Raw genomic sequence first — 25,370 nt, 5'->3', positions numbered from 1 at the left:
TAAAAGCAAAACATTGCAAGAACTGGAAGTCACAACGTTCATAGAACTCAATTCCTGCATACAATACTTTGCTGAAATGAACTTGGAAACAAACAAATCCAAATTGAATGTTGTACATTTCTGCCTTAGACAGAATGAGCTTTCAGAACGGTCCAGCTGTATTTATGGATATGTCTTTTTAGAGAAAACATATGCCACAAAGTTTCTCGGATTGTTCCTTGACAGAGGATTGCCCTGGGATGACCACGTCGACAATATGTGTGCTAGAATTTCAGCAGGCATATATGCCTTGCGCCACCTAGCAAAGTTATGTTCCCCTAAAGTTCTAAAAATGGCCTACTATGGCCTAATTCACCCACACTTTGCGTATGGAGTGAGACTTTGGGGAGGCTGTGCCAAAAACAAATTTGAGCGAGTCTTAGACTCTAAAAAAAGGCTGCCAGAATAATTGGAGAGTTAAATTACAGAGAGTCATGCAGGGAATCTTTTAGAGAGCTTGAATTTCTGACATTACCCTGCCTCTACATATACGACGTGATCATGTATTGCAAATCAAAATTCACTATGGTTCGCAGTGTGGACATTCACCGATATGAAACAAGAGGCAGGGACAACTATCGAGCCCAACAGCACAGGCTGACGCTTACGCAGCATCTGCCTCAACACGTTGTTGTTAGATTGATCAATAAGCTCCCAGAAAGTATAAAGAACTCCAACAATAAAAACCAATTCAAAACTCGTATAAAACGCCTATTGGTGTCCAGAGCGTTCTACTCTGTCTATGAGTTCATGATGAGCCGCTGGGATTTATGAGAGGCATTGGATCTGGGGTCAGTGAGAGTGTGCTTGAGTGAATGTGTGGAAGTGTAGGTTTGGGTGCATGTGTGAATGCTTTAACGTTGGCATGTGTGAAAACTAATTACAAAATGATTTACTGGCATTTGCAATGCAATGTAAAATTGTAAAAATGCAATAAAATATGATTTGATTTGATTTAGTTCATCATCATTCACAGTTATTCGCAACAAGAGATGCGTACAAAATTTGTTCACGACCTTAGACTGACTTTTATATATTTTTTTTATTTAAAAAATATCAACTAAATATACTCTATAGGGTGTTCATTTGAAAACTTCAAACTCGTATTAAAACACTTATTCTCAATTGATGGGCACAATGTGGAGGAGCTCCATCTTGTTGACAATAAAACATATGTGCTCTTCCTGTGCGACAATGAGTAGATGCACACAACCCGGATCACTGGATCGGTAGAAGAGGATCAATTGAGTGGCCGGCAAGGTCTCAGACTTAAAACCCTTAAACTCTTTTTGTGGGGCCACTTTAAATCAGTAGTTTTTAAAACACATCCCACTGGTGTTGAAGACTTGAAAAACAGGATCACTGCTGAGTGCAGACGCTTAACCAGAGAAACTTTTAGAAAGGTTATGCAAGAATTTTAAAATAGGTTATTTTTTGCTAGAACAACAATGGCTACCAATTTTAGCATTTGATTTGAATTTTACAAAGGATTTACAACAGTATTCAGTTGCCTTCAGTAATTTTGTTGTTATTAGCAGTAGTACAGTAGTTCGTAGACTAATAGTTATGTAAGAAATTAGATTATTGGCTGCTGATACCAAATGGCTTGGCCGATTTCAATTTTCTTACCAAAATACAGCCTTTTTTATGTGTTTCAATTTGAGGTGTTACAGGGTATTAGATGCTATTCCAAAATTTTAGCTTTGGTTAAGGAGGTTGGCATGGGGGTGAGCACCCCCATTTTGAAAATAAACTTTTAATACTTAGGCTATAAGTCTTTTAATATAAGTTTCAAGTTTTGAATGTGGCTAAGGCTGGTGTAATTTAATGCGTGGATGGATCACTTCTTAATGATAGAGGCTGTTGCTATCTTAAATATGTGAGATTGGTGTCTCCTCCTATCTTGACTGGAAGAATCTGGAACTGGACCGATGATACAACACCTCCTATGGATCATGACAGGAGGTGTTCCTGAATATCCTGTCACTACAGAAACACGCACTAAGATCCTTTGGTACTAAAGGGCATTGAGGTCTTCTGTAAAAAATCAAAGGCCAGTAATGTACATTTTAATTTTAGGAACTCTTGGATTCAACCAGAATTGGTCGTAATGGGTAATTCACGAAATTAATTTCTATGATCAGTGACACCTTTTTTTTCTTAGGACAAGAAGCTTCTAAATTGCACTTAGTCCTGTAAGAACCTTAGCGCTGCTTCCGAAGTGACAGGATATTCAGGATGGGTAAGGTTAGGGGCCTCCTATCAAGATCCATGAGGAAGAATTAGGGCAGTAATCTCAAAGTCATGTCGTCCTAGAAGAAGGTGAGGCTAGCTCTCAACCAGCCTCTTCAGTCAAAGCAGGCAGGGGGTGGCATACCCTTGTTGAGGCTAGTAAGAACCTGTGGTACTTAAAGAACGAACCCCACTAAACTCAAACAGTCATCTCCCGCAGTAGACTAGTCCTCTCGAATTGCCCTTGCACCCCAGAATTTCGAGATTTGCAGTTAGTGGTGTGCTGCTTCTGGACATCCAGACTTAAGTGACACATCGGTTTTTGCTGTCCCCAGTGGTGGGTTCAACTGGAAGGTATAAACCAGCCAGAATTGATCCCTGCTGGGTACCAGTTACACTCTTACTTATATGAGATTACTTGCAGGCATACTCAATGAGACCTATCAACGCTCATTTCGACCGAGACAATGTGCGCGCGCGCCTCTGGTACGACTTGCGCAGTGAACGGCCAGGTATGATCTCCCAACCTCTGGACCAAGGGTGGTGTGCTGCGGATTGGGTTATGAGCACAGTTCAGGTAATTCTATTTTGCTGTAATTTTTTTAAATTTTTGAACACATTTCTTACATTTATCATATTTCTTAAATGTTAATTAATAATGTCATAGACAAAAAAAAGCATTTTATGCACATTTTATGTTTTTACTGTTCCTTTCCAGCTTAAAAATGCTAAAACCAATCTGCTTTTTCTCATCCAAGAATAAAGATTTCATCAAATTTTTCTTTAATAAAATAACTAGTTTTAGTGAGAAATTTTTATGTTCTAACAACAATACTATGAAGGAAACAAGATAAGATATAAGACTTGAATATCTTAAATACCAACAGTTTTTTCAAGATTTACATAAATAACAGTTTCTAGAAGCTGTTATTATAAATCTAACGACACCAACATTATTTAGATCGAACAATAAATAACTGATTTAGAGTAAATTTACTGTGACAAGACATGGCCCACATTGAGATTGTCAGCAAATAGCCAACAATACAAAAACTGAATAAACAGCAGCTCTCAACGTGGAACATCTCTTTTCACAGTAAATTTGCTCTAAGTCAGTTTTTTATTGTTCATTTTATATAATTTTGGTGTCATTAGATTTGTGATATTCTCTAAAAACTGTTATTCTTATAATTCTTATGGTGAAATATGGTTGTCTTGACCTGAGCAATAACATAGTATAGCTTTGTCCAGCTAGTTATGGGACACCCTGTATATATTTTCAGGTACACAGTTATTCGCTTCATTTATTTAGTTTTACAAAGTCTGACTCCCTTTATCCCTGACATAACCTTGTAATCACAGTAAAGTCTTCAAACTAAAATTTTCTTCATTTCGTTAATTTCAAATTTTGTAAAAATGTTAACAAGTTATTTCTGTTTAAGTTTGATTTCAAATATTAACGTAAATTTTCTGTTGAGTTTTTTCTCATTGAGACAGATTTATCAGCTCATGTTGCAATTGTAGATTATTTGTTATTCGTCGCATATTGTCAATCAGGACTTCCTTTTGCTTTCTTGAGAAATAATTGTATATTGTGTAAAGGTGGCTACAGATCGTCTCATGATGGTGTCCAATGGCGAGGACCGAACTGTCCTGTCACCCCAACACAATCAGGACTTCCTTTTGCTTTCTTGAGAAATAATTGTATATTGTGTAAAGGTGGCTACAGATCGTCTCATGATGGTGTCCAATGGCGAGGACCGAACTGTCCTGTCACCCCAACACAATCAGGACTTCCTTTTGCTTTCTTGAGAAATAATTGTATATTGTGTAAAGGTGGCTACAGATCGTCTCATGATGGTTGTCTTGACCTGAGCAATAACATAGTATAGCTTTGTCCAGCTAGTTATGGGACACCCTGTATATATTTTCAGGTACACAGTTATTCGCTTCATTTATTTAGTTTTACAAAGTCTGACTCCCTTTATCCCTGACATAACCTTGTAATCACAGTAAAGTCTTCAAACTAAAATTTTCTTCATTTCGTTAATTTCAAATTTTGTAAAAATGTTAACAAGTTATTTCTGTTTAAGTTTGATTTCAAATATTAACGTAAATTTTCTGTTGAGTTTTTTCTCATTGAGACAGATTTATCAGCTCATGTTGCAATTGTAGATTATTTGTTATTCGTCGCATATTGTCAATCAGGACTTCCTTTTGCTTTCTTGAGAAATAATTGTATATTGTGTAAAGGTGGCTACAGATCGTCTCATGATGGTGTCCAATGGCGAGGACCGAACTGTCCTGTCACCCCAACACAATCAGGACTTCCTTTTGTACAGATCGTCTCATGTCCAATGGCGAGGACCGAACTGTCCTGTCACCCCAACACAATCAGGAATTCCTTTTGCTTTCTTGAGAAATAATTGTATATTGTGTAAAGGTGGCTACAGATCGTCTCATGATGGTGTCCAATGGCGAGGACCGAACTGTCCTGTCACCCCAACACAATCAGGACTTCCTTTTGCTTTCTTGAGAAATAATTGTATATTGTGTAAAGGTGGCTACAGATCGTCTCATGATGGTGTCCAATGGCGAGGACCGAACTGTCCTGTCACCCCAACACAATCAGGACTTCCTTTTGCTTTCTTGAGAAATAATTGTATATTGTGTAAAGGTGGCTACAGATCGTCTCATGATGGTGTCCAATGGCGAGGACCGAACTGTCCTGTCACCCCAACACCTCCTCAGCTGTAACGAGAAGAACCAGAGAGGATGCGATGGTGGACACATCTCCAGAGCATGGAAGTTCATTCAGAAGTTTGGGTAAGTTCATTGAATTTGAGCTTGAGTTGGTACAGTCGATCTTTGGTTGAGACATGTTGCTGTATCTTAAAGTCTTATTCCTTTAATATCTTCACTGTAGCTCTGCTAGATGGTCAATTCAAGGCTGCCACCATTGTGATCTCAGAAAGTATGAATTTTACAGCAAGCTTTTAGCTTACAGTATTGTTTATACTCATTTATATTACTTAGTAAATGTTTTAAAATGTTGTGGCTACTATTCAATATGGCGGACAACTTTGAAACCTCTTATGGAAACCCTCTTTTTCTCTTTTTCTGGTGGATTTGGGTTTAACGTGCAATTCTATTACCTACTTTATTTCTGGTATTATTTTTATATAGTTAACAGTTTAGCCCCTAGGAGCGCTGATATTTTCAGAGACTCTTTTTTTAACATTAATTAAAGGTGCTCATAATACTATGTACAAACAAAAACTTTTAATTCAAGAGTGCAATATTTGTTCAGTGGAATGTTGGAACGCTGTTCCAATTTCACAAATACTCAATTTTATACAAACAAGGCAAGAAGATAGCCAGGAAAATATTTTCGGGGTGTCCACACAACTGATATGTCCCCGTAGTGGACAGAGAGTAAGGACCGATTGTGTTCCTTAAAAAGTCCTTGATCCGTGTCTTTATTGATAACCATCTTTTAGCAGTGCATGTCAGTAATACTGAATTACTTAAATGATAATAATTGTTTTCTAAAAAATTATTTTAAAATATTTGGGGGGGAGTTAAGGACCCCTTGGACCCCTTCGCTGGCTACGTCCTTGAAACAAGGATTTACATTACTGTTAAAAGTAATTATTTATGATGACTTAATTAAGGTTTTCAAAGTGGCCTCCACCTTTATTTGCAGGTTCTAACGTGTTATGGTGATTAGGCTTCGCTAATGCTCAGCTTTTACTCATGGGAGTGCCATATTTTTCTTCTGTCAGTCAGGAATTCGCCAATAGAAATATAGTTTAGATTTGCAATATAGGGTGCAGACTGTAGGCACATGTGCCTATGTTTTATGTAACTCATTAAAGTTTTATGTAACTGATCCTAATTTGTTAATAATATTCTTTGTTTTTAGTTAATGAAATCAATGTAGATTTAGGAACTAGGAGGTGGTAATTCCTATCAAAGAACGTAGACTAATTGTAGTAAGTTATACACGCTTTTCAATCGAATTTTTTTTAACTGGTGTCTTAAAAGTCCCACCAACCCAACCACCCTATTAACTTTCTTATGAATATAAATGGAATGATTTACTACGGGGGATGTTTTTATGACCAACTGAGGATTTTTGGCATATAAAAAGTTTTGACTCACCCCCCTCCACAAATTGGGTTTTTTGAGGGGAAGTCCACTTTGACACAGTAACTCGAGTGAATGTGTCTCACGTACTAACTGGTAAACAATAAGAGATGACACGGCCAAACCAGCTATTGGTATTCCCAGGATTTCCTAATGGGCCTCGGTCAAGCAAAACCAAACCTAATAAATGCTATGTTAATCCTGGTTTTTGATGTTTTTGATTCTTGTAATAACTTGCTCTACGATTTTTTGATCTAGTTTTCAGAGTGAGTGAATGTTTTATCTGGCTTACAATAACTTTTAATGTAATTTCAACTGTAGGATTTTATAAATTTCAAACTTTAATTAGCCACAAAATCTTATGGAGCAACAATAGAGACAAGATCGTCTCTAATTGTCTGTAATTTTCTATTATTATTCTTCTTCTTTTTATTAATACCTTTAAAATAAGGCATTACTTACTAGGGGTTCTTATTTAATATTTTTGACTTCCTCCCAAAATACCCCATTTTGAGGGGGGGGAGAGTAAAACATTTTTCATATGTCAAAAAACTCCTCAGTTGGTCATTTAAACATCCCTCAAATTAAATCAGTCCGTCTCTATTGATAAGAAAGTTAATAGAGGGAGGAACTTTTAAGACACCCTGTATATTTGATATATTAAAACTTATACCATAAATAGGTTACATTCGGTTTGGTCCTCTGTGGTAGCATCTGCAAGAGAAAATCTTCGAGATTGGTCAAAGAATGAATGTCTAGATTATCCTCCTCGAGTTCACCAAGATTAATACGCAAGATTTAATCTTTGTTGGTTACTCGAACAATATGTACATTGAAAATTGGATCTAAAAGTAAAAGCTAATACAAAGACAATGTATGTGAAATACTACAACTATTAGTTTGAGAATGAGAAGAGTATTTAAACTCAAACGGTATATGTTATCAATGCGATATAATTTTATTTGATAAATACAATAAAAGTTATGATGATTTTGACATTGATTAGGTTTTGGGTGTGTAAAGCAGTAGCTCAATATGAGTAAAACTGTAATTGCTCAAATCTCCCAAGCTGAATCATATTAATGTGGCCTGTCACTTTACTCACCAGCAGCTCTACTTTACACTCGCTCTGTAATAAATCATATACTCATTTAATCTGTTTATCCCCTCCTACTTCTACTCACACAAACATGAGACACGTGTTCATGTCGAGTTTAACATATTAATGTGGCCTGTCACTTTACTCACCAGCAGCTTTACTTTACACTCGCTCTGTAATAAATCATATACTTATTTATATCTGTTTATCCCCTCCTACTTCTACTCACACAAACATGAGACACGTGTTCGTGTCGAGTTTAACATATTAATGTGGCCTGTCACTTTACTCACCAGCAGCTTTACTTTACACTCGCTCTGTAATAAATCATATACTCATTTAATCTGTTTATCCCCTCCTACTTCTACTCACACAAACATGAGACACGTGTTCGTGTCGAGTTTAACATATTAATGTGACCTGTCACTTTACTCACCAGCAGCTTTATTTTACACTCGCTCTGTAATAAATCATATACTCATTTAATCTGTTTATCCCCTCCTACTTCTACTCACACAAACATGAGACACGTGTTCGTGTCGAGTTTAACATATTAATGTGACCTGTCACTTTACTCACCAGCAGCTTTATTTTACACTCGCTCTGTAATAAATCATATACTCATTTAATCTGTTTATCCCCTCCTACTTCTACTCACACAAACATGAGACACGTGTTCGTGTCGAGTTTAACATATTAATGTGACCTGTCACTTTACTCACCAGCAGCTTTACTTTACACTCGCTCTGTAATAAATCATATACTCATTTAATCTGTTTATCCCCTCCTACTTCTACTCACACAAACATGAGACACGTGTTCGTGTCGAGTTTAACATATTAATGTGGCCTGTCACTTTACTCACCAGCAGCTTTACTTTACACTCGCTCTGTAATAAATCATATACTCATTTAATCTGTTTATCCCCTCCTACTTCTACTCACACAAACATGAGACACGTGTTCGTGTCGAGTTTAACATATTAATGTGGCCTGTCACTTTACTCACCAGCAGCTTTACTTTACACTCGCTCTGTAATAAATCATATACTCATTTAATCTGTTTATCCCCTCCTACTTCTACTCACACAAACATGAGACACGTGTTCGTGTCAAGTTTAACATATTAATGTGACCTGTCACTTTACTCACCAGCAGCTTTACTTTACACTCGCTCTGTAATAAATCATATACTCATTTAATCTGTTTATCCCCTCCTACTTCTACTCACACAAACATGAGACACGTGTTCGTGTCGAGTTTAACATATTAATGTGACCTGTCACTTTACTCACCAGCAGCTTTACTTTACACTCGCTCTGTAATAAATCATATACTCATTTAATCTGTTTATCCCCTCCTACTTCTACTCACACAAACATGAGACACGTGTTCGTGTCGAGTTTAACATATTAATGTGGCCTGTCACTTTACTCACCAGCAGCTTTACTTTACACTCGCTCTGTAATAAATCATATACTCATTTAACCTGTTTATCCCCTCCTACTTCTACTCACACAAACATGAGACACGTGTTCATGTCTCGAATAACATTTATCTGTGTTTCCTCTCAAAACTAAATATGTATTGTATTGTATGTTATTTTTGTATCTACAAAAATATATTTTTACAAAGTAGTAACTTTGTAATCCTAATTTTGTTAATTTGTACACTTATGTTTTTCTTTATTGAGGTTGTTTATTTTCTCTACAAAATTATTATTTAAATTCTTAAATGGTATCCATATTTCTTTTTACTTCAGATTACGATTTTCAATTGAACATTGTATTAAATTAATCCACACACTGTTCAATATAAAGATCCAAAACATAAAAGTTTCAACTCGAGTCTACTCACATGCCATTAAGTCCCTTGTAGGCTCTTTTCCTTTTTTTAACTATACAGACATTAAGAAAAAATTTAAATCTAATGGTAAATGCTGTTTTGGTTTATAAAATTTTAATGATCTCTCTTAAGTTCAATGTATTGGTTTATTTCTTTTGTGACAAAAGATCTATTTTTATTATTACATATTAATGAGTTCACTCTTCGCTTGATGTTCACGTTCAACGAGATCAATGTCCCCTCCTCATTGAAGATGCCCACCATCCATCTCTCAATTGCCTTGTCCCTATACCAGCACCTGCTGCGCTGACTTTCAATCTTGCTCCAAATCCTGCCAAGTGTAATCTACGCACACTTCATGACGATCTTTGCACGTTCGACTTTGCCTCCCTGGATGCTATCCATGACATCAATGAGTCCTTCTGGGTGTTAATAGATACAATCAGTAAGTCTGTTCTCAAGCACTCGCCCTTGAAGAAATGGGGATTTTCCAACTTTCCAGCCTGGTTTTCCCGTGATCTAAAGAACTTAATATTTCTGAAGAAAGCTCTCCACAAGGAATATAAGTCCACGCGATGCGAAGTAACATACCAGCGTTTTGCCGTAATAAGAGCTCAATGCAAGGCCCTAGCCAAGGACTGTTTCACGGCGTATGCAGATCACATCCAAGAAGTTCTCCCGCACAATCCAAAAGTTTTCTGGTCATATGTAAAGAATCTCAATCGCAGTGGCTCTACTCCCACAACCCTTAGATTGGACGGAATAACGTCAACTTCAGACCAAACTGCAGCTGATCTCTTTGCTGACTTCTTCTCTGCAGCTTTCAACCATGATGATGACGTTGCTGATGATCCCCCGTCCACCCCTCCATCCTTTGCCTTATTATCATCAATAGTACTCAATGTTCCTGAAGTACGGCAAGCTCTACTTGGTCTGGACGATTCAAAGGGATGTGGACCTGACTTCATACCTTCATCAGCCATTAAGCACATTTGTAACCTCCTTGCTTATCCACTCACCAAGCTCTTTAATAGATCATTATTCACTGGAGTCTTTCCTGACGCACTCAAGAAGAGCTTTATTGTTCCTATCCACAAAAAAGGTCCCACAGACGACATAAAAAACTACAGACCTATTGCTATCTTGCCTGTTCTTGCCAAAGTATTTGAGGGGCTAGTTCTCAGTAGAGTTAACTTTGCAGTTTCCCAGATTATCACCCCCCGCCAACACGGATTCCGGCGGGGCAGATCCTCTGCTACCAACCTCATTGTATTCCAATCCGACATCATTGACGCTTTCAACGATCACAAGCAGGTGGATGTCATTGAGCTTGACTTCGCTAAAGCTTTTGACCGCGTTGACCATTGCTTACTTGTGAGGAAACTGGAGGTTTGCGGTTTTGGTGGGGGTTTGCTTCGGTGGTTGTCCAGTTACTTGTGTGGACGAATCCTCCAGGTTCGCTATAATGGTTCATTGTCCAAGACCTTTATTGCCACGTCCGGAGTGCCCCAGGGTTCCCTACTTGGTCCAGCATTATTTAACATCTTTGTTAACGACATCACCTCTATTATAAAGTGTGGCTGTTTGTTATTCGCTGATGACCTGAAACTTTATCAGCGGATTGCATCGGTGGATGACCAAGACCTGCTTCAGACCCAAATCAATTACATCGCCGATTGGTGTATAAAGAACAAAATGGCCTTGAACGTGGAAAAATGTGTAACTTTGACTTTCCACCGTTGCAGAGCTCCCATAATACGAGAGTACACCGTAAATGACACCACTCTCAGAAGAACAGCTGAAGTTAAGGACCTTGGGATCACATTTACACAGTCTCTTGCTTGGGATCGCCATGTTGGTGTGGCTTGTTCTAGAGCCCTGCGCAATCTGGGTCTTATCCATCGCCTTGCCAGAACCCTCTCAAACCCTCATTCATTAAGGATTCTTTATTGTACCCTTGTAAGACCCCACCTCGAATACTGTGGAGTCATATGGTCACCTCACCAGGTCTACCTAAAGGACGCTCTGGAGGCGGTCCAGCGTCGTTTTCTCCGCCTCATCGGGACCCGTCTTGGGTACCGGTACCAAGAAGTCCCACTGGGTGATGTTGCCGCCCTCATGAAGCTTCCTTCCCTCGAAACTAGACGTATCATGAGTGATATCCTGTTTCTTTGGCGTCTAGTAACGGCTGACATCGATTGCCCTGACCTTCTTCAGAGAATTTCTCTCAGAGTACCTCAGAGTACCAACCTGCGGCACAAGATCGCAAAACCTCTTCGTCACAACATCTGCACGAACCAATTACATGAGGAACAGCTCTATCATTAGAGTACAGAGGCATGGCAATTCAGTTTCTGAAGATCTGGACTTCTTCCACCCCTCAAGCATTTCCAGCTTCCGCTGCCGTCTCCAGAGCCTCTTCAATTAATATGTAATATTTTCACTATTTACTCGTTATGATTGTAATTTGGGTACATTTATTATTTTGTTGTTTAGTTTATTATGTCTAGGTTAAAGTGTTTCTGTTTTTAGGTATTGCATTGTAGAGTTTAATTTATTGTTATTTATTACTATTTATTATTGTTGTTGTTGTTATTCTTGTTATTGTTCCTAGTAGTAGTAGTAGTTGTTGTTATGCGCATTATCTATTCAATATTGATTATTGTTGGTTGTTTAGTTACGTATGTAAGTATATACATGTACATGTTGTTTTCATTTATTATCTATATATCATGGGTATATCCATCTATATATTATTATTTATATTTATATATTATTATCTATTATTATTATTATTTGGTTATATATATGTGTATGTAAGTATGGATACTGGAGCATTTATTATTTATTATCTGATATTGTTTTAGGCATGTAAACAGTATTGTAATACTATATAGTATTGTTGTGCACCACACTTTGTAAGCACTGTAAAAATGGCAATGCCGTTAAATAAATAAATAAATAAATTAAGTTCTTTTGTGTTAACTATTCAGAAGTATTTTACTACCATTTGATATCCAAATGCTTTTTTTTATTTGTTTATTCTAAATATTTACTTATGTTTGTTCAGTTATAATTTTATGGAAATAATGCAGTTTTCATTATTTTATGTGTTTACTAACTCATAAATGTTATATTTGGTTCTATGAATGAATTTATAGAACTCATGATATATTTTAGAAGAATAAAACTATTTTTTAAAACCATAGCAGGCCAGTAAATGAATGAATAATGATCAGTTACAATTCAATTAGTTAAATTTTTAGAATTTTATTGTTTAGATAAACACTTACCTTTCACATAAAGTAATGAAAAATGTGAATTTTTCCGTTCATAAGCATTACATGACAATATCAGTAAAGACACTGCTGAAACTATAGAAACTGATGAAAATCTTTGAATCAGAAACATATTTGGTCTAAATGAATGGAAAAAATTAGTAGTGTCTCTAGAACTTTAGTTGGTGGGGGGAAGGTACTAAACCCATTAACTCATGTTTTTATGACGAGAGGGGAATTTATCGATCTCGTCATTTTATTATTTATTCAGTACAGCGCGTTGAATTTAAATTTCTTGGGCTCTACCAACCAACCATAACATTTGTTAAGTTTTTATTGTTCTCATAGCACAAGAACATTAGAAATTGCATCTAGTCCTAAAAGGATCTCTGTGCTGCTTCCGGAGTGACAGTATATTCTGGATGGATAAGGTTGGGGGTAGGCAGACCCATGTTGAGGATTTTGTGCATTAACCTCAGTCATGTCCCCTCGGAAGAAGGGAAGTAAGCTCTGGGCCACCCTCTCCAGTCCTTATGTCTTGGCTAGTAAGAACCTTTGACCCTTAGGGAACCCCTCCAACTCCAACAATCATCTTCTAGACCTATCACACTACCCTTGCACCCCAGAATTTTGACATTTGCAGTTAGCTATTTGCCACGCCTGGACATCCATAAGGTTGCTTAGATTTAAGAGACACATCGGTTTTTGCTTTGCCCAGTGTACGTTCAATATGTAGGGGTAAACAAGCCATAAGTAAAGCCTCTTAGGGATAATTTGTGTTGTTGGTTTTGTAATAATTGTTTGAACAACACGTGATGAAGTTGTGCGTAATTATTGTGAACGATATTGTTATTGAGTTTACAAAACACAACTGATTAAAGAAACTGAATGTTTTTAAATTGTGGACTAAAACCCGAAAATTAGGTTTATGAGTTCAAAGTAAAAAGATGTGTGTAATAATAATTTTGTATCGGCCCACTCAAGGTTTGGTTGTTTCACATCACCACCAGTATGTAAACAACCAAAAGGAGAAACAACTGCAGGTGGGGAACAACAAGGAGTGCAGTGGGGAATAAGTTCGACAACGTCGCTCAGTCACTCGCCAAACAGGCTCCTCCCTCGACCGCACTCTCCGGTGGTTCTTACTATAACGTTTCGAGCAAATCTGTCCTTTTTCCAGTTTGGTTCCCGACGAGTGTTACCCCTGGGTCGGCCAAAGGACCTCCTGCACCGTATCCAAGAAAGCGGACAAGAAGCGCACCATGGCGCGGTGTGCCTCGGGCAATACCATGAGACCTCTGCACCGAACAGGACCTGCCTACAGGATCTCGACAGAACCAGAGTCCATCATGCATGAGATCCTCACTTCTGGACCTGTCCAAGGTAGGTTTACATTTATAGTAAACAAGTACAATATCTTCAAGGTATGTAAAGATACATGTATCACGGGATGACTATATCATTCCTAAAAGACGAAGACCAACATTTTTGTTAATTAAATAAAATTTTCTCAAAGCAATCAAACACAAATTTAAATTTCTATTGGAATTATTATATAGGTCTTTTTGTTGCTGGATAAAAATATGAGGAGACAAGTTATGTTGAAAATTCAGGATTATCTAGAAACCTTTCTCTCTGCTGTAAGAACTTCTAATTTAATAATTATTTGTCCTGGAAATGTTTTTAGGAAGCCTTACTTTGAAATTTCTTCAATTTAGATATCCTCTTCCTTGATTGGTACAACTTTACAATTTTCCACAATGGAAAAGAAGTAACATAACTATGGCTTTCTGAAGTGGAAGAAAAATTTAGTAAAACTTTGGTTGCTTATGCTACATTAGCAGGTTCAAATTATCTGCGTAAAACAGGAATTTAAATTAAGCAAAGTGGCACAACTTTACAAATTTTCATGTCTTACTTATGGAAAAGAAGTAACGTAACTATGGCTTTCTGGCACAAATACTGCCTCTGTTTAAAGTTCGGTCTATCTAGAAGTATGGTAGATACCGTGTTCACAATTATTCCAGCAATGTTATATTAGTTAAAACTTTGTTTGTCCGCTATCTGTAAACCGTACGTGATTTAAAAATACAATTGACCTAATAATTCTAAAAAACTGTTTTGCGTTTTATTGCAAAATAACTTAAATTATGCCTAACTATTCCTTTTCAAAATTTTTGGAATGACTGCTATCTAGAAACTGTAAAAATATAAAACAATGTAAAAAAAATACATTTAATTATCACATTAATTTCTTCAAGATGCATTTATAAATGTTAAATTATCTGTGTTTTAGCCATAATGCGAGTCTCCCAGGATTTCTTCAGCTACCGAAGTGGTGTGTACAGATGTGGCCCACTCTCTCGCAACCGCAACCCCAGTGCCAATAACTTCCACTCTGTGAGGATCGTGGGCTGGGGAGAAGAGTCCCAACAGGGCAGGCTTGTCAAGTACTGGGTAAGTTGTGAAGCTGGCGGAACACTGAATTGGGCAATAAGAACTAAATGAGTAGAGCAGGTCTCGATGTATCTGCTAATAAAGCGGTTGAAGCTCGGTTCGCCATCTTGGTCTGACATATTCCACCGATGTCACATCGTGACCTGAGTCCAAATAAACTAAAGCAATGTTTAAACTAAGAATTAGACCAGTCGATAATGACCGTTAATCGTTATGTGGGGGCTGGCCCACAAAGTGGTTCAAGTATAAAAACTCTCCAAAAAATAGGGGCCCGGGAATATTCCGTCGGGAAATTGTTGAGTTTTAAGTCTACTACTAATATTACGTAATGCAGTGGCGTATATAGAAAATTATTTTGGAGGGGGCTGACCACTGGTTCAAGAAGTATAAAATACTCTCCAAAAAAAGAGATTCCGGAATAATCCGTCGGGAAATTGTTGAGTTTTAAGTCTACTACTAATATTACGTAATGCAGTGGCGTATATAGAAAATTATTTTGGAGGGGGCTGACCACTGGTTCAAGAAGTATAAAATACTCTCCAAAAAAAGAGATTCCGGAATAATCCGTCGGGAAATTGTTGAGTTTTAAGTCTACTACTAATATTACGTAATGCAGTGGCGTATATAGAAAATTATTTTGGAGGGGGCTGACCACTGGTTCAAGAAGTATAAAATACTCTCCAAAAAAAGAGATTCCGGAATAATCCGTCGGGAAATTGTTGAGTTTTAAGTCTACTACTAATATTACGTAATGCAGTGGCGTATATAGAAAATTATTTTGGAGGGGGCTGACCACTGGTTCAAGAAGTATAAAATACTCTCCAAAAAAAGAGATTCCGGAATAATCCGTCGGGAAATTGTTGAGTTTTAAGTCTACTACTAATATTACGTAATGCAATGGCGTATATAGAAAATTATTTTGGAGGGGGCTGACCACTGGTTCAAGAAGTATAAAATACTCTCCAAAAAAAGAGATTCCGGAATAATCCGTCGGGAAATTGTTGAGTTTTAAGTCTACTACTAATATTACGTAATGCAGTGGCGTATATAGAAAATTATTTTGGAGGGGGCTGACCACTGGTTCAAGAAGTATAAAATACTCTCCAAAAAAAGAGATTCCGGAATAATCCGTCGGGAAATTGTTGAGTTTTAAGTCTACTACTAATATTACGTAATGCAGTGGCGTATATAGAACATTACTTTGGAGGGGGCTGACCACTGGTTCAAGAAGTATAAAATACTCTCCAAAAAAAAGTGATTCCGGAATATTCCGTCGGGAAATTGTTGAGTTTTAAGATCTCATAAATGTGTTGTAGCTTAAAACAAACTACTGGTGCAATTTTCACGTTTAACGTATTTTCAAAATATCATGGGGAATGGACTTGTGATCCTGGACTCCCTCTTTATAAGGATATGACTCAGTGTAAAATTGTTGGTCCAGTTTATATATATATATATAAATATTATATATATATATATATATATATATATATATATATATATATATATAATTTCAATAAACATTGAATCGCAAAAAGTACCTGCTCCGCCGGGAGTCGAACCCGGATCTCTCACTTGCCGGGTGAATGTGATACCATTACACCACAGAGGGCTTACTTTTTCCGATTCAATTATTTTGTATTTGGCCGTATCTGTCACATATGTGTTTAAATAAGCAAACCAACATATGATCGGAAGACCAAATACCTGTCAAACGACTTTTATTTACATATATATATCTCTGTAGGCATTTTTAGTATTGCTTATTTTACTCAGTTTTGCCCCCGTTGCCCCGCAGACGTGTGACGAACCTCAGCCTGGGTCTCTTGAGGGTAAAATTGTCCGAAAACCCCGAGTTGAGTAAGGACCTGGTTGTTTATTTTCTAAGACCATTAATGGATAGATAATCCGACTAGTATTTTGGTCAATTGTTATGATTTATTTTCTGTACGTTGTGGATAAAATTACTCTTTAAAAGAAACAAATTAAAGCACAAACAAAAATACCCTCAAAATTTACCAATGAATGAATGAAATGAAAACCCGCTCGAGAATTTAATAGTAATAATAATGTTCAAACATGGATATTAAAGGTTATACAAATTCGATGGGAACAAATTATTGTATAAATAGTTAATTAACTTGGTTGAGTCACAACTCCTCTTTGTTAATGCCGAAATGATAATTCTTAGTTAATTCAGACATAAACCATTTTTTTTATTTTCTTTAGCGTTCTTGTTAAGAACTAGCTGTTATGGAGCGACCTTGGTTTCCCCATAAGAACAATGTTAAACCTCACGCACTGTTACGACCTTACTGTGATCTTAGCTTTATGGAATTTATCTCGTTTTGAGGATCTTATTATTACGCTTCCAGAAGCTTTTAGTTTTTTTGTAACGATTATACTTCTTTAATATTTCAATGATGAAGTTCAACAAAATTTTAGATTTCTTCTAAATAATCAACAAAAATTAGGAAAAAAAAACCCGATGAATTAATTGTGTCTTTATGTGTTTAATATAGTACTTTTGAGGTTAAAATCAATATGGCCGCGATTACAACCAACTGTTAGGCACAAACAGTGTATAAATAAACTCCTCTTTGTTAATGCCGAAATGATAATTCTTAGTTAATTCAGACATAAACCATTTTTTTTTAATTTTCTTTAGCGTTCTTGTTAAGAACCAGCTGTTATGGAGCGACCTTGGTTTCCCCATAAGAACAATGTTAAACCTCACGCACTGTTACGACCTTACTGTGATCTTAGCTTTATGGAATTTATCTCGTTTTGAGGATCTTATTAATACGCTTCCAGAAGCTTTTAGTTTTTTTGTAACGATTATACTTCTTTAATACTTCAATGATGAAGTTCAACAAAATTTGAGATTTCTTCTAAATAATCAACAAAAATGAGGAAAAAACCGGATGAATTAATTGTGTCTTTATGTGTTTAATATAGTACTTTTGAGGTTAAAATCAATATGGCCGCGATTACAACCAACTGTTTGGCACAAACAGTGTATAAATAACTGTCCGAACTACAAAGTCAAATAGCAACACTTCCAGGAGTCTTTTATTGAACATCATTATACTGTGACTGCCAGAAACAAAAAGTGAAATGAACGTAGCTAGGAAAACGTTGGGGGAGGGGTCAAAACGAAATTGGGGGTCTTCCCCAGAAACACTAAAGTGTTTGGATACTTTAAAATTTAAGAAGTACAATAGAAAAATTTTGCACGAACCTTTTGAATAGGTTGTACTGACGATTGATATTCGTAATTGTAGAGGCACTGCTTTACTAGGCTGTGTGGGATGATAATTGAAATTGATTAGACTTAATTAGTGACCTAATTACTAAGATATGCTTTTATTATCTGGAAAATACAGTACATAGTGTACAAATCCACATTCGGAAAAGTAATTATGTAAAAGGGTTTTTGTAAAAGTAAAATTCTTTTGACTTCTGAGTCACCTTACTTATTACTTGCTCTGGAGAAACTGCTGTTATCCAGTAGAGGACAGAAAGTAAGGCAAGTGCAGTCAACCACTCATTCCTTATTTTGTTCCTTAAAAATTTTTTTACCCGTTTATGTGTTGAGAACGATCTTTCTGCAGGAGATGCCAGGAATACTGAATTATTTAAATAATAATAATCAAAAGTTGAAAATATTGGGGAGTCCGGACCCCTACATCCTTATCCCTAGCAATACATTCCTGCGAATTGGTCATGAATATCTACCGTTCTCTAGGTTATGTTAAAACGCATTAACACATTTAATTTTTCCAGATCGTCTCCAACTCATGGGGTACATGGTGGGGCGAGAACGGCTACTTCCGCATCGTCAGGGGAGTGAATGAATGCGAGATAGAGAGCTTGGTGATGGCATCCTGGATCAACCCAATTGTTCCGAAGAAGGATCCTTCCATGCCGAAGATGGACAGCACCAACATGATCCTCAACAGTTTGTCGTAGACTGTCACCAAGAGAACAAGATCGCTTTGAGAATCTCAACTACTGAGACGCGGGCGTATTTGCATTGGGTTTCCGATTAAAATCTGGCCGTATAGATTTTCTATTTGTTTTTACACTTTAAACTCTAGTTCAGGTAATTTTAAGTTGTCTGTGTCAGCATTATTTTGTTTTAGTTGAACTGTTCGTATTTTTTATTTCCTCCATGTTTTAAAATAAACTGCCCAATGTATCTGAAAGAAATGGCACTTAAGTACAATGTTGGCAATATCAAAGCCGAAATGTTACTGTATATATTTATATATATATATATATATATATATATAACAATTATGTTACGATGTGTTTTAGTTGTGTAAGAGTAATTATTGTGTTCAATTAATTTATAGCCTACTAGACCAAAAAGTAGCCTATACTCTTTTTCCTTCAGAATATATTTCCTTTATGTAATTAATTGTATATTGCTTAGTTTCGTGTTCTTAGTCTTATGTACAGTGTATGTTGTAGTTCTTTCCCTCTATTTTTAGCAATTTTTAAACTTTATCTGTTCAATAATGGCTGTGTTAATTGAGGTATCTTTATAACATAATGTTGTTCACTGCCTTGTCGTTATAACAGATTACAGCAGCTACAATAAATTATGTTCATGTTTCTCTCTGTTTACCAACATGGACCCAGAATGCAAAAGTGGAGAAATTGTTATAAATTTGTTTTTTTGTTGATTATATGTGCCATATATAACCCTTAGAGTGCTTTAAGTGCCATGCTGAGCTTTCACACACCTGGAAGTCAAATTAAAAAAGTACATTAAAAATTTTATTCAAAAGCAATAATTGTCAACGTAAGTCAAAATAAGAAGTTTCATTTTAGAAACTGTTTTTTACACCTATATTATGGACATTTCAAGAAAATTGTTGTCATCTAAAAGAGAGAATCTGATTTTTAACTAATAATTCATCTAATGTGTTCATTTTGAATAGAGTAGGTAAATAAATTTGCTGCCTTTAAAACATAATTCGATCTTGATGTAAGTAACATACCATTGCCTTATACTGTACAGTCTACACGGCTGATATATCATATTTGTATGATTAGTTCAGCTTATTCCAGTGTATATCGATTAGAATAGGTTACTGTACAGTACAGTATTATAAGTTTAAAGTATTAACACATGGTTTTATTTTTAATTTATTTGTCAATAAATACATTTGTTTTATTTTGTTTACCAATAACTGGTTTGTTTTTACTTAACAAAACAAAAACCGCACTTCACGTTTACACATTGTAGCCTACAACCTGAGCTGTTTGTTTAAACTGTCTCGTATATTATACAACAGAATGTTTCTACTCTTGGGTTCAAACAGACTAAGAGAACTGTATAAATATTATGTATCAGATCTTCACTTCTTTGTCTCAGGCTTTTTCAGTGTTTTTACTTAACAAAACAAAAACCGCACTTCACGTTTACACATAGTAGCCTACAACCTGAGCTGTTTGTTTAAACTGTCTCGTATATTATACAACAGAATGTTTCTACTCTTGGGTTCAAACAGACTAAGAGAACTGTATAAATATTATGTCTGAGATCTTCACTTCTTTGTCTCAGGCTTTTTCAGTGTTTTTACTTAACAAAACAAAAACCGCACTTCACGTTTACACATAGTAGCCTACAACCTGAGCTGTTTGTTTAAACTGTCTCGTATATTATACAACAGAATGTTTTCTACTCTTGGGTTCAAACAGACTAAGAGAACTGTATAAATATTATGTATCAGATCTTCACTTCTTTGTCTCAGGCTTTTTCAGTGTTTTTACTTAACAAAACAAAAACCGCACTTCACGTTTACACATAGTAGCCTACAACCTGAGCTGTTTGTTTAAACTGTCTCGTATATTATACAACAGAATGTTTCTACTCTTGGGTTCAAACAGACTAAGAGAACTGTATAAATATTATGTATCAGATCTTCACTTCTTTGTCTCAGGCTTTTTCAGTGTTTTTACTTTAAAATTAAAAACTCCTGCATTAATCCGTAGTGTCGTAATTTGGCCAAATTCTTTATATTATAAAAATTAAACTTTTGGTAAAATTTATTAAAACGTTTACATTTGTTTCAAAATGGCGGCTAAATTGAAAACAACACTAATTATTTTATATACTTATACTTCAAATATATTATATAAAGTATCAAAAATAAAACCACAACATCAAATTTCACAAAAATGTTATTACATATTTTTAATAACCTTATTTATTGAGATCAAACTAGAAAATAAAAATGTGCCGCCTTTCCAACCGTATTTGTTTTAAATTTAGATCATTTACTTTTACTGGATTTTATTCATAATTTTAGCTCAACATTAAAAAGACATTTTATTAGTTGTTACAATACAATTTTAACAAATAGTTTCAAAAAATTGCAATTTCTTTACTTTTTACTTTACTTTTATAAACTTTTGTTTTTAATCCACTTTTTTATGTACGTGACACATTTTTAAATGAGCCCCATTTTGAAAGTGGTAATTTGAAGCTAACAGATTAGGTTTTACAAAGTCAATTTATGGCAAATTACTAAGACGCGATTTAAATCATGTAGGCATGTGGTAGAAATTTTTAAGTATAAAACAAACCGACGATAACCTGAGTGCTTAGGACAATATGTATATAGGCCTATACGGTTTTCCTTACCTGGATATTTACCTAGTTATATTTTTACCTCATTGTACTCCTGTTGGATATTATCCCACAGTTATTTTACATCAAACGGTGATTCGTGAAAGGGAGGAATGCTTCTACACAGGACATGTACGTTCTTAGCTCATATGCTTACGTAGCCTGTGTCACAACTAACACCTAAATTCTTCAGGTCATACCGCATCGAAACTTCGCTTCACAGTTAAATTCTTAAAATATTTAGATTTTGCAATAAATAACCATCTTTGGTCAACATATTATGTTATACCATCTTGTTTTGATAAAGAAAAAAGTACATAGGTACCTTTTATCCAGATACTACTATCTGAATTTATACGAACCAATCCTGATTTCAATTGAGTCTTCATCATCAAATTGAGGTAAAAGTGAATATTCTGTCTCTTTTTCTTTGATATCCACTTTGAGTCTACACCAAGCTGGTGCTTCCATTGCCTTGCCGAGGTTTTAAAACCTAGATTCAAAATTCAAAGAAAAAAAGTGAAAGTAATATGTTTTAAATCGATTAAAATACTAATGAAATAATTAATTTGGATTAGGAAACTGTTTTTCATGCCTATGATGGGCATTCTATGAAAAATATAGCCTATGTATCAGTATAGGTAAAAGAAAAATATGATTTTTAACTGGTAATTTAAAAATCAAGTGTCTTATAAAAGTATGTATTTGAGATATAAACTCACATTCTTCTGTAGTGTGAACATAGGAGTTGTAATAACATTAAGACTATAGCAATATTGAACAATTCACAAGAGGAGTCTGATTAAGGGATTCTCAATTTAGCTTCGATGAATATTTAATTTTTATTTCACAAAGGATGTATATAAGATGAATATAAATTATAAATAATTAGTATTGACAGATATCGTATTTTAAACAATTCGCCACCATTGAGACACTAAAGTCTAAATTTCTGAAGTGAAACATTTATATATTTTAAACGAGTTCCTATTAATAACGGAGTTTTTAAACATTCAAAAGCGGAGATTCAGATTCCTGACCGGTAGCTGACTGGGTGGGCACACCCGAAAGGTCTATATAGATTCAGGAACATGCTGCAGCTAATGCAGTCTATCGCAATCCCGAGAATTGCAACAGGAATGTGAAGGAAAGACACAGAGAGAATTGAAAGAATACGACGCGTCAATACTGTTCAGTGCCATCTTACTGGCAAGATTCCAATTCCAATGTCATGTAAATGGAGACGATACGCGGGGAGCTGCGTTATAGTACTGCGGTTCTTTAGTCTGATAAACCACAGTCTGTACGTGCGGGACTGCGGTTTCGACATCAGGTCTCCGAGCGTAGTATCCCATCTTGATAAATGGGCTTCTCTTTCGCAAAGTGAGGTCGATAAACAGAACTTTCAAACTTTCCGCACATTTTCTATTGTTCAGTGACAAAAGAAATCAAGAATACAACGTTTCGAGATCTACAATCTGGTCTCTTCTTCAGGTGGATAACCGACCTAAGACAATCAAGGTTAAATTATCAAACATATCAGAGCATTGTAACATGCATAAGTCTAACAGAAATCACCACAACTATACTGTGTAGGCGTATATGGTCTTTCTGTGTCTTCTGTGTCTAGGAAGTCAAATTATTACGTAATATCCTTGAACCAAATCTTAAATGTAATAATCTCTGCAAACAGCTCTCTAGATTTGTCTCTAAGGAAACGTTCAGTTTGGGATTCTTTGGCCTATTTGAATCAAAGCTTAGGTGCGCCTTAATATCTGGGGTTCTGTAGTACCCTGAGCCTTAAGAGTACTTTCTCCCTACAAAAGGAGCGTTAGAAACCACGAGACAACTGTAAAGAGCGATGGTTCAGTCAGGAAGGATTTTCAATCTACCCAGCCTATGAATATATCCTGTGTAAATAAATCAGTTTTCATTCTGATTCTTAAAGCTAAAACTCCATTCAGTTGGTTTTTCCATTCAGGTGTTTACTATAACTTTCAAGCTGATCAATATTATTTTTTATCACATTATGCATAAGTAAGGTAATTGACATCGAGTTTGTCTGTTAACCTAAAATTGCACTGAGAAACGTTAGCGATAAAATTCGTTCTTGATTAATATATTTTAAATGTGATTCTTTTTTTTTTGTTTATAGGTTAAATTTAACATTGACCACAAATGTATAAAAGTATTACAAAGATATTGAATCATGATTTTTTATCCTTTTTATGACAGTCGCAAGTGTAAGTTTGAGAGTACCTCTTCACGTCTATTACACTATATCTTATGGTGTAGGTGTCTCTGATGTCGAAACGATGTAATAAGTTCATTTTTGAGTTTCGTCTTTTGTTATCTCTTCAGACGAACATGACTCCAGATTCCAGTAGTCGAGTCTGTAACACCGTCAGGTCCCAGAAGCTGCAGGAAGCTAAGAGGAAGGTGAGTTGGAGCTTAACACAACATTCGTATTGACGGAACTATTACGTATGATTTCAAATTATCTGCTGATCTTGTTTTGCAACAAGTCTATATTCATTCTACAATATATAAACATTGAGTCTATAAATAGTTTTACGTCGATAAAATGTAATTTGATCTAACTTGTGTTCAACAATTTGTATACGTTTAGTATCAAAATAAAAATAAAAAACAAACAGTTTGCCTATTGCTTTGGCAGGTTTATCCTCTCTGGAGTAAAAGCCAAAACCTGATGCTGTTGAGTGACGTCATAAAAATTAAAGTGGTGTAAACAATTTTGGGTTTAGAAAACGGTTTTTAGGGGACATTCATTGCTCTTTATTATATATTTCCTAAATACACAAAAATTAGCAGTTTTTTATCACTGCTCGTGAAATTACAGACATTTAATTAGACAATTTAGGTCATTTTTTTCATCGAGCCCAAATAAAAACGGCTGAAGATAAAAGTGTCAAATGAGTAATGACTGCGATGAGTGACATAAGTTTTATTCATTTTTGCCCTAATTAAATCATACATTTTAATTTATATATAATTTAATGATGGAATTTTAAAAATAGTTCTTTTCTTGACGAAATTATATTATTATTATTAAAGAACATGTCACCCCCTGGAGGTATAACTCTTATACATAAAGTAAAATTTTTATCGTAGGCAGTTTTTATTTTTATCCGATTGCAATTTTTGAAACTACTTATTTTAAATGCCTTTAATTTCACGTGGAGAAATACCAACATTTTTTCTTGAGTTTAAAACATGTTTGAGCTCCAAAATCATTTCAACCACCTTAAGTGAAGCCACATAAGGAAATACATCAGGATGAACAAATTATTTGGTAATTAGTAAATAAGTGGACAATGCAATGTGCGATGACCAACATTTTTTCTTGAGTTTAAAACATGTTTGAGCTCCAAAATCATTTCAACCACCTTAAGTGAAGCCACATAAGGAAATACATCAGGATGAACAAATTATTTGGTAATTAGTAAATAAGTGGACAATGCAATGTGCGATGACCAACATTTTTTCTTGAGTTTAAAACATGTTTGAGCTCCAAAATCATTTCAACCACCTTAAGTGAAGCCACATAAGGAAATACATCAGGATGAACAAATTATTTGGTAATTAGTAAATAAGTGGACAATGCAATG

The 25,370-nt window shown here is 35.5% G+C and overlaps 1 protein-coding gene across 1 annotated transcript in view; it reads left to right on the top strand.

The window, feature by feature from the left end:
* LOC124367409 (tubulointerstitial nephritis antigen-like) overlaps positions 1-20,299 on the top strand; it is a 132,157-nt gene extending 111,858 nt beyond the window's left edge. Inside the window, exons 5-9 of the mRNA XM_046824205.1 lie at positions 2,696-2,848; positions 4,949-5,097; positions 13,822-14,024; positions 14,938-15,098; positions 18,885-20,299. Of these exons, the coding sequence (XP_046680161.1) occupies positions 2,696-2,848; positions 4,949-5,097; positions 13,822-14,024; positions 14,938-15,098; positions 18,885-19,070 (852 nt within the window). The 3' untranslated portion in view covers positions 19,071-20,299. The remainder of the gene's footprint in view (positions 1-2,695; positions 2,849-4,948; positions 5,098-13,821; positions 14,025-14,937; positions 15,099-18,884) is intronic.
* Positions 20,300-25,370: the final 5,071 nt, after the last annotated feature.

Source organism: Homalodisca vitripennis, chromosome 8 (assembly GCF_021130785.1).
Source record: "Homalodisca vitripennis isolate AUS2020 chromosome 8, UT_GWSS_2.1, whole genome shotgun sequence".
NCBI classification, from domain to species: domain Eukaryota; kingdom Metazoa; phylum Arthropoda; class Insecta; order Hemiptera; family Cicadellidae; genus Homalodisca; species Homalodisca vitripennis.
Note: the sequence above shows the minus strand (reverse complement) of the source record. Positions and strands in the feature narration are given on the sequence as shown.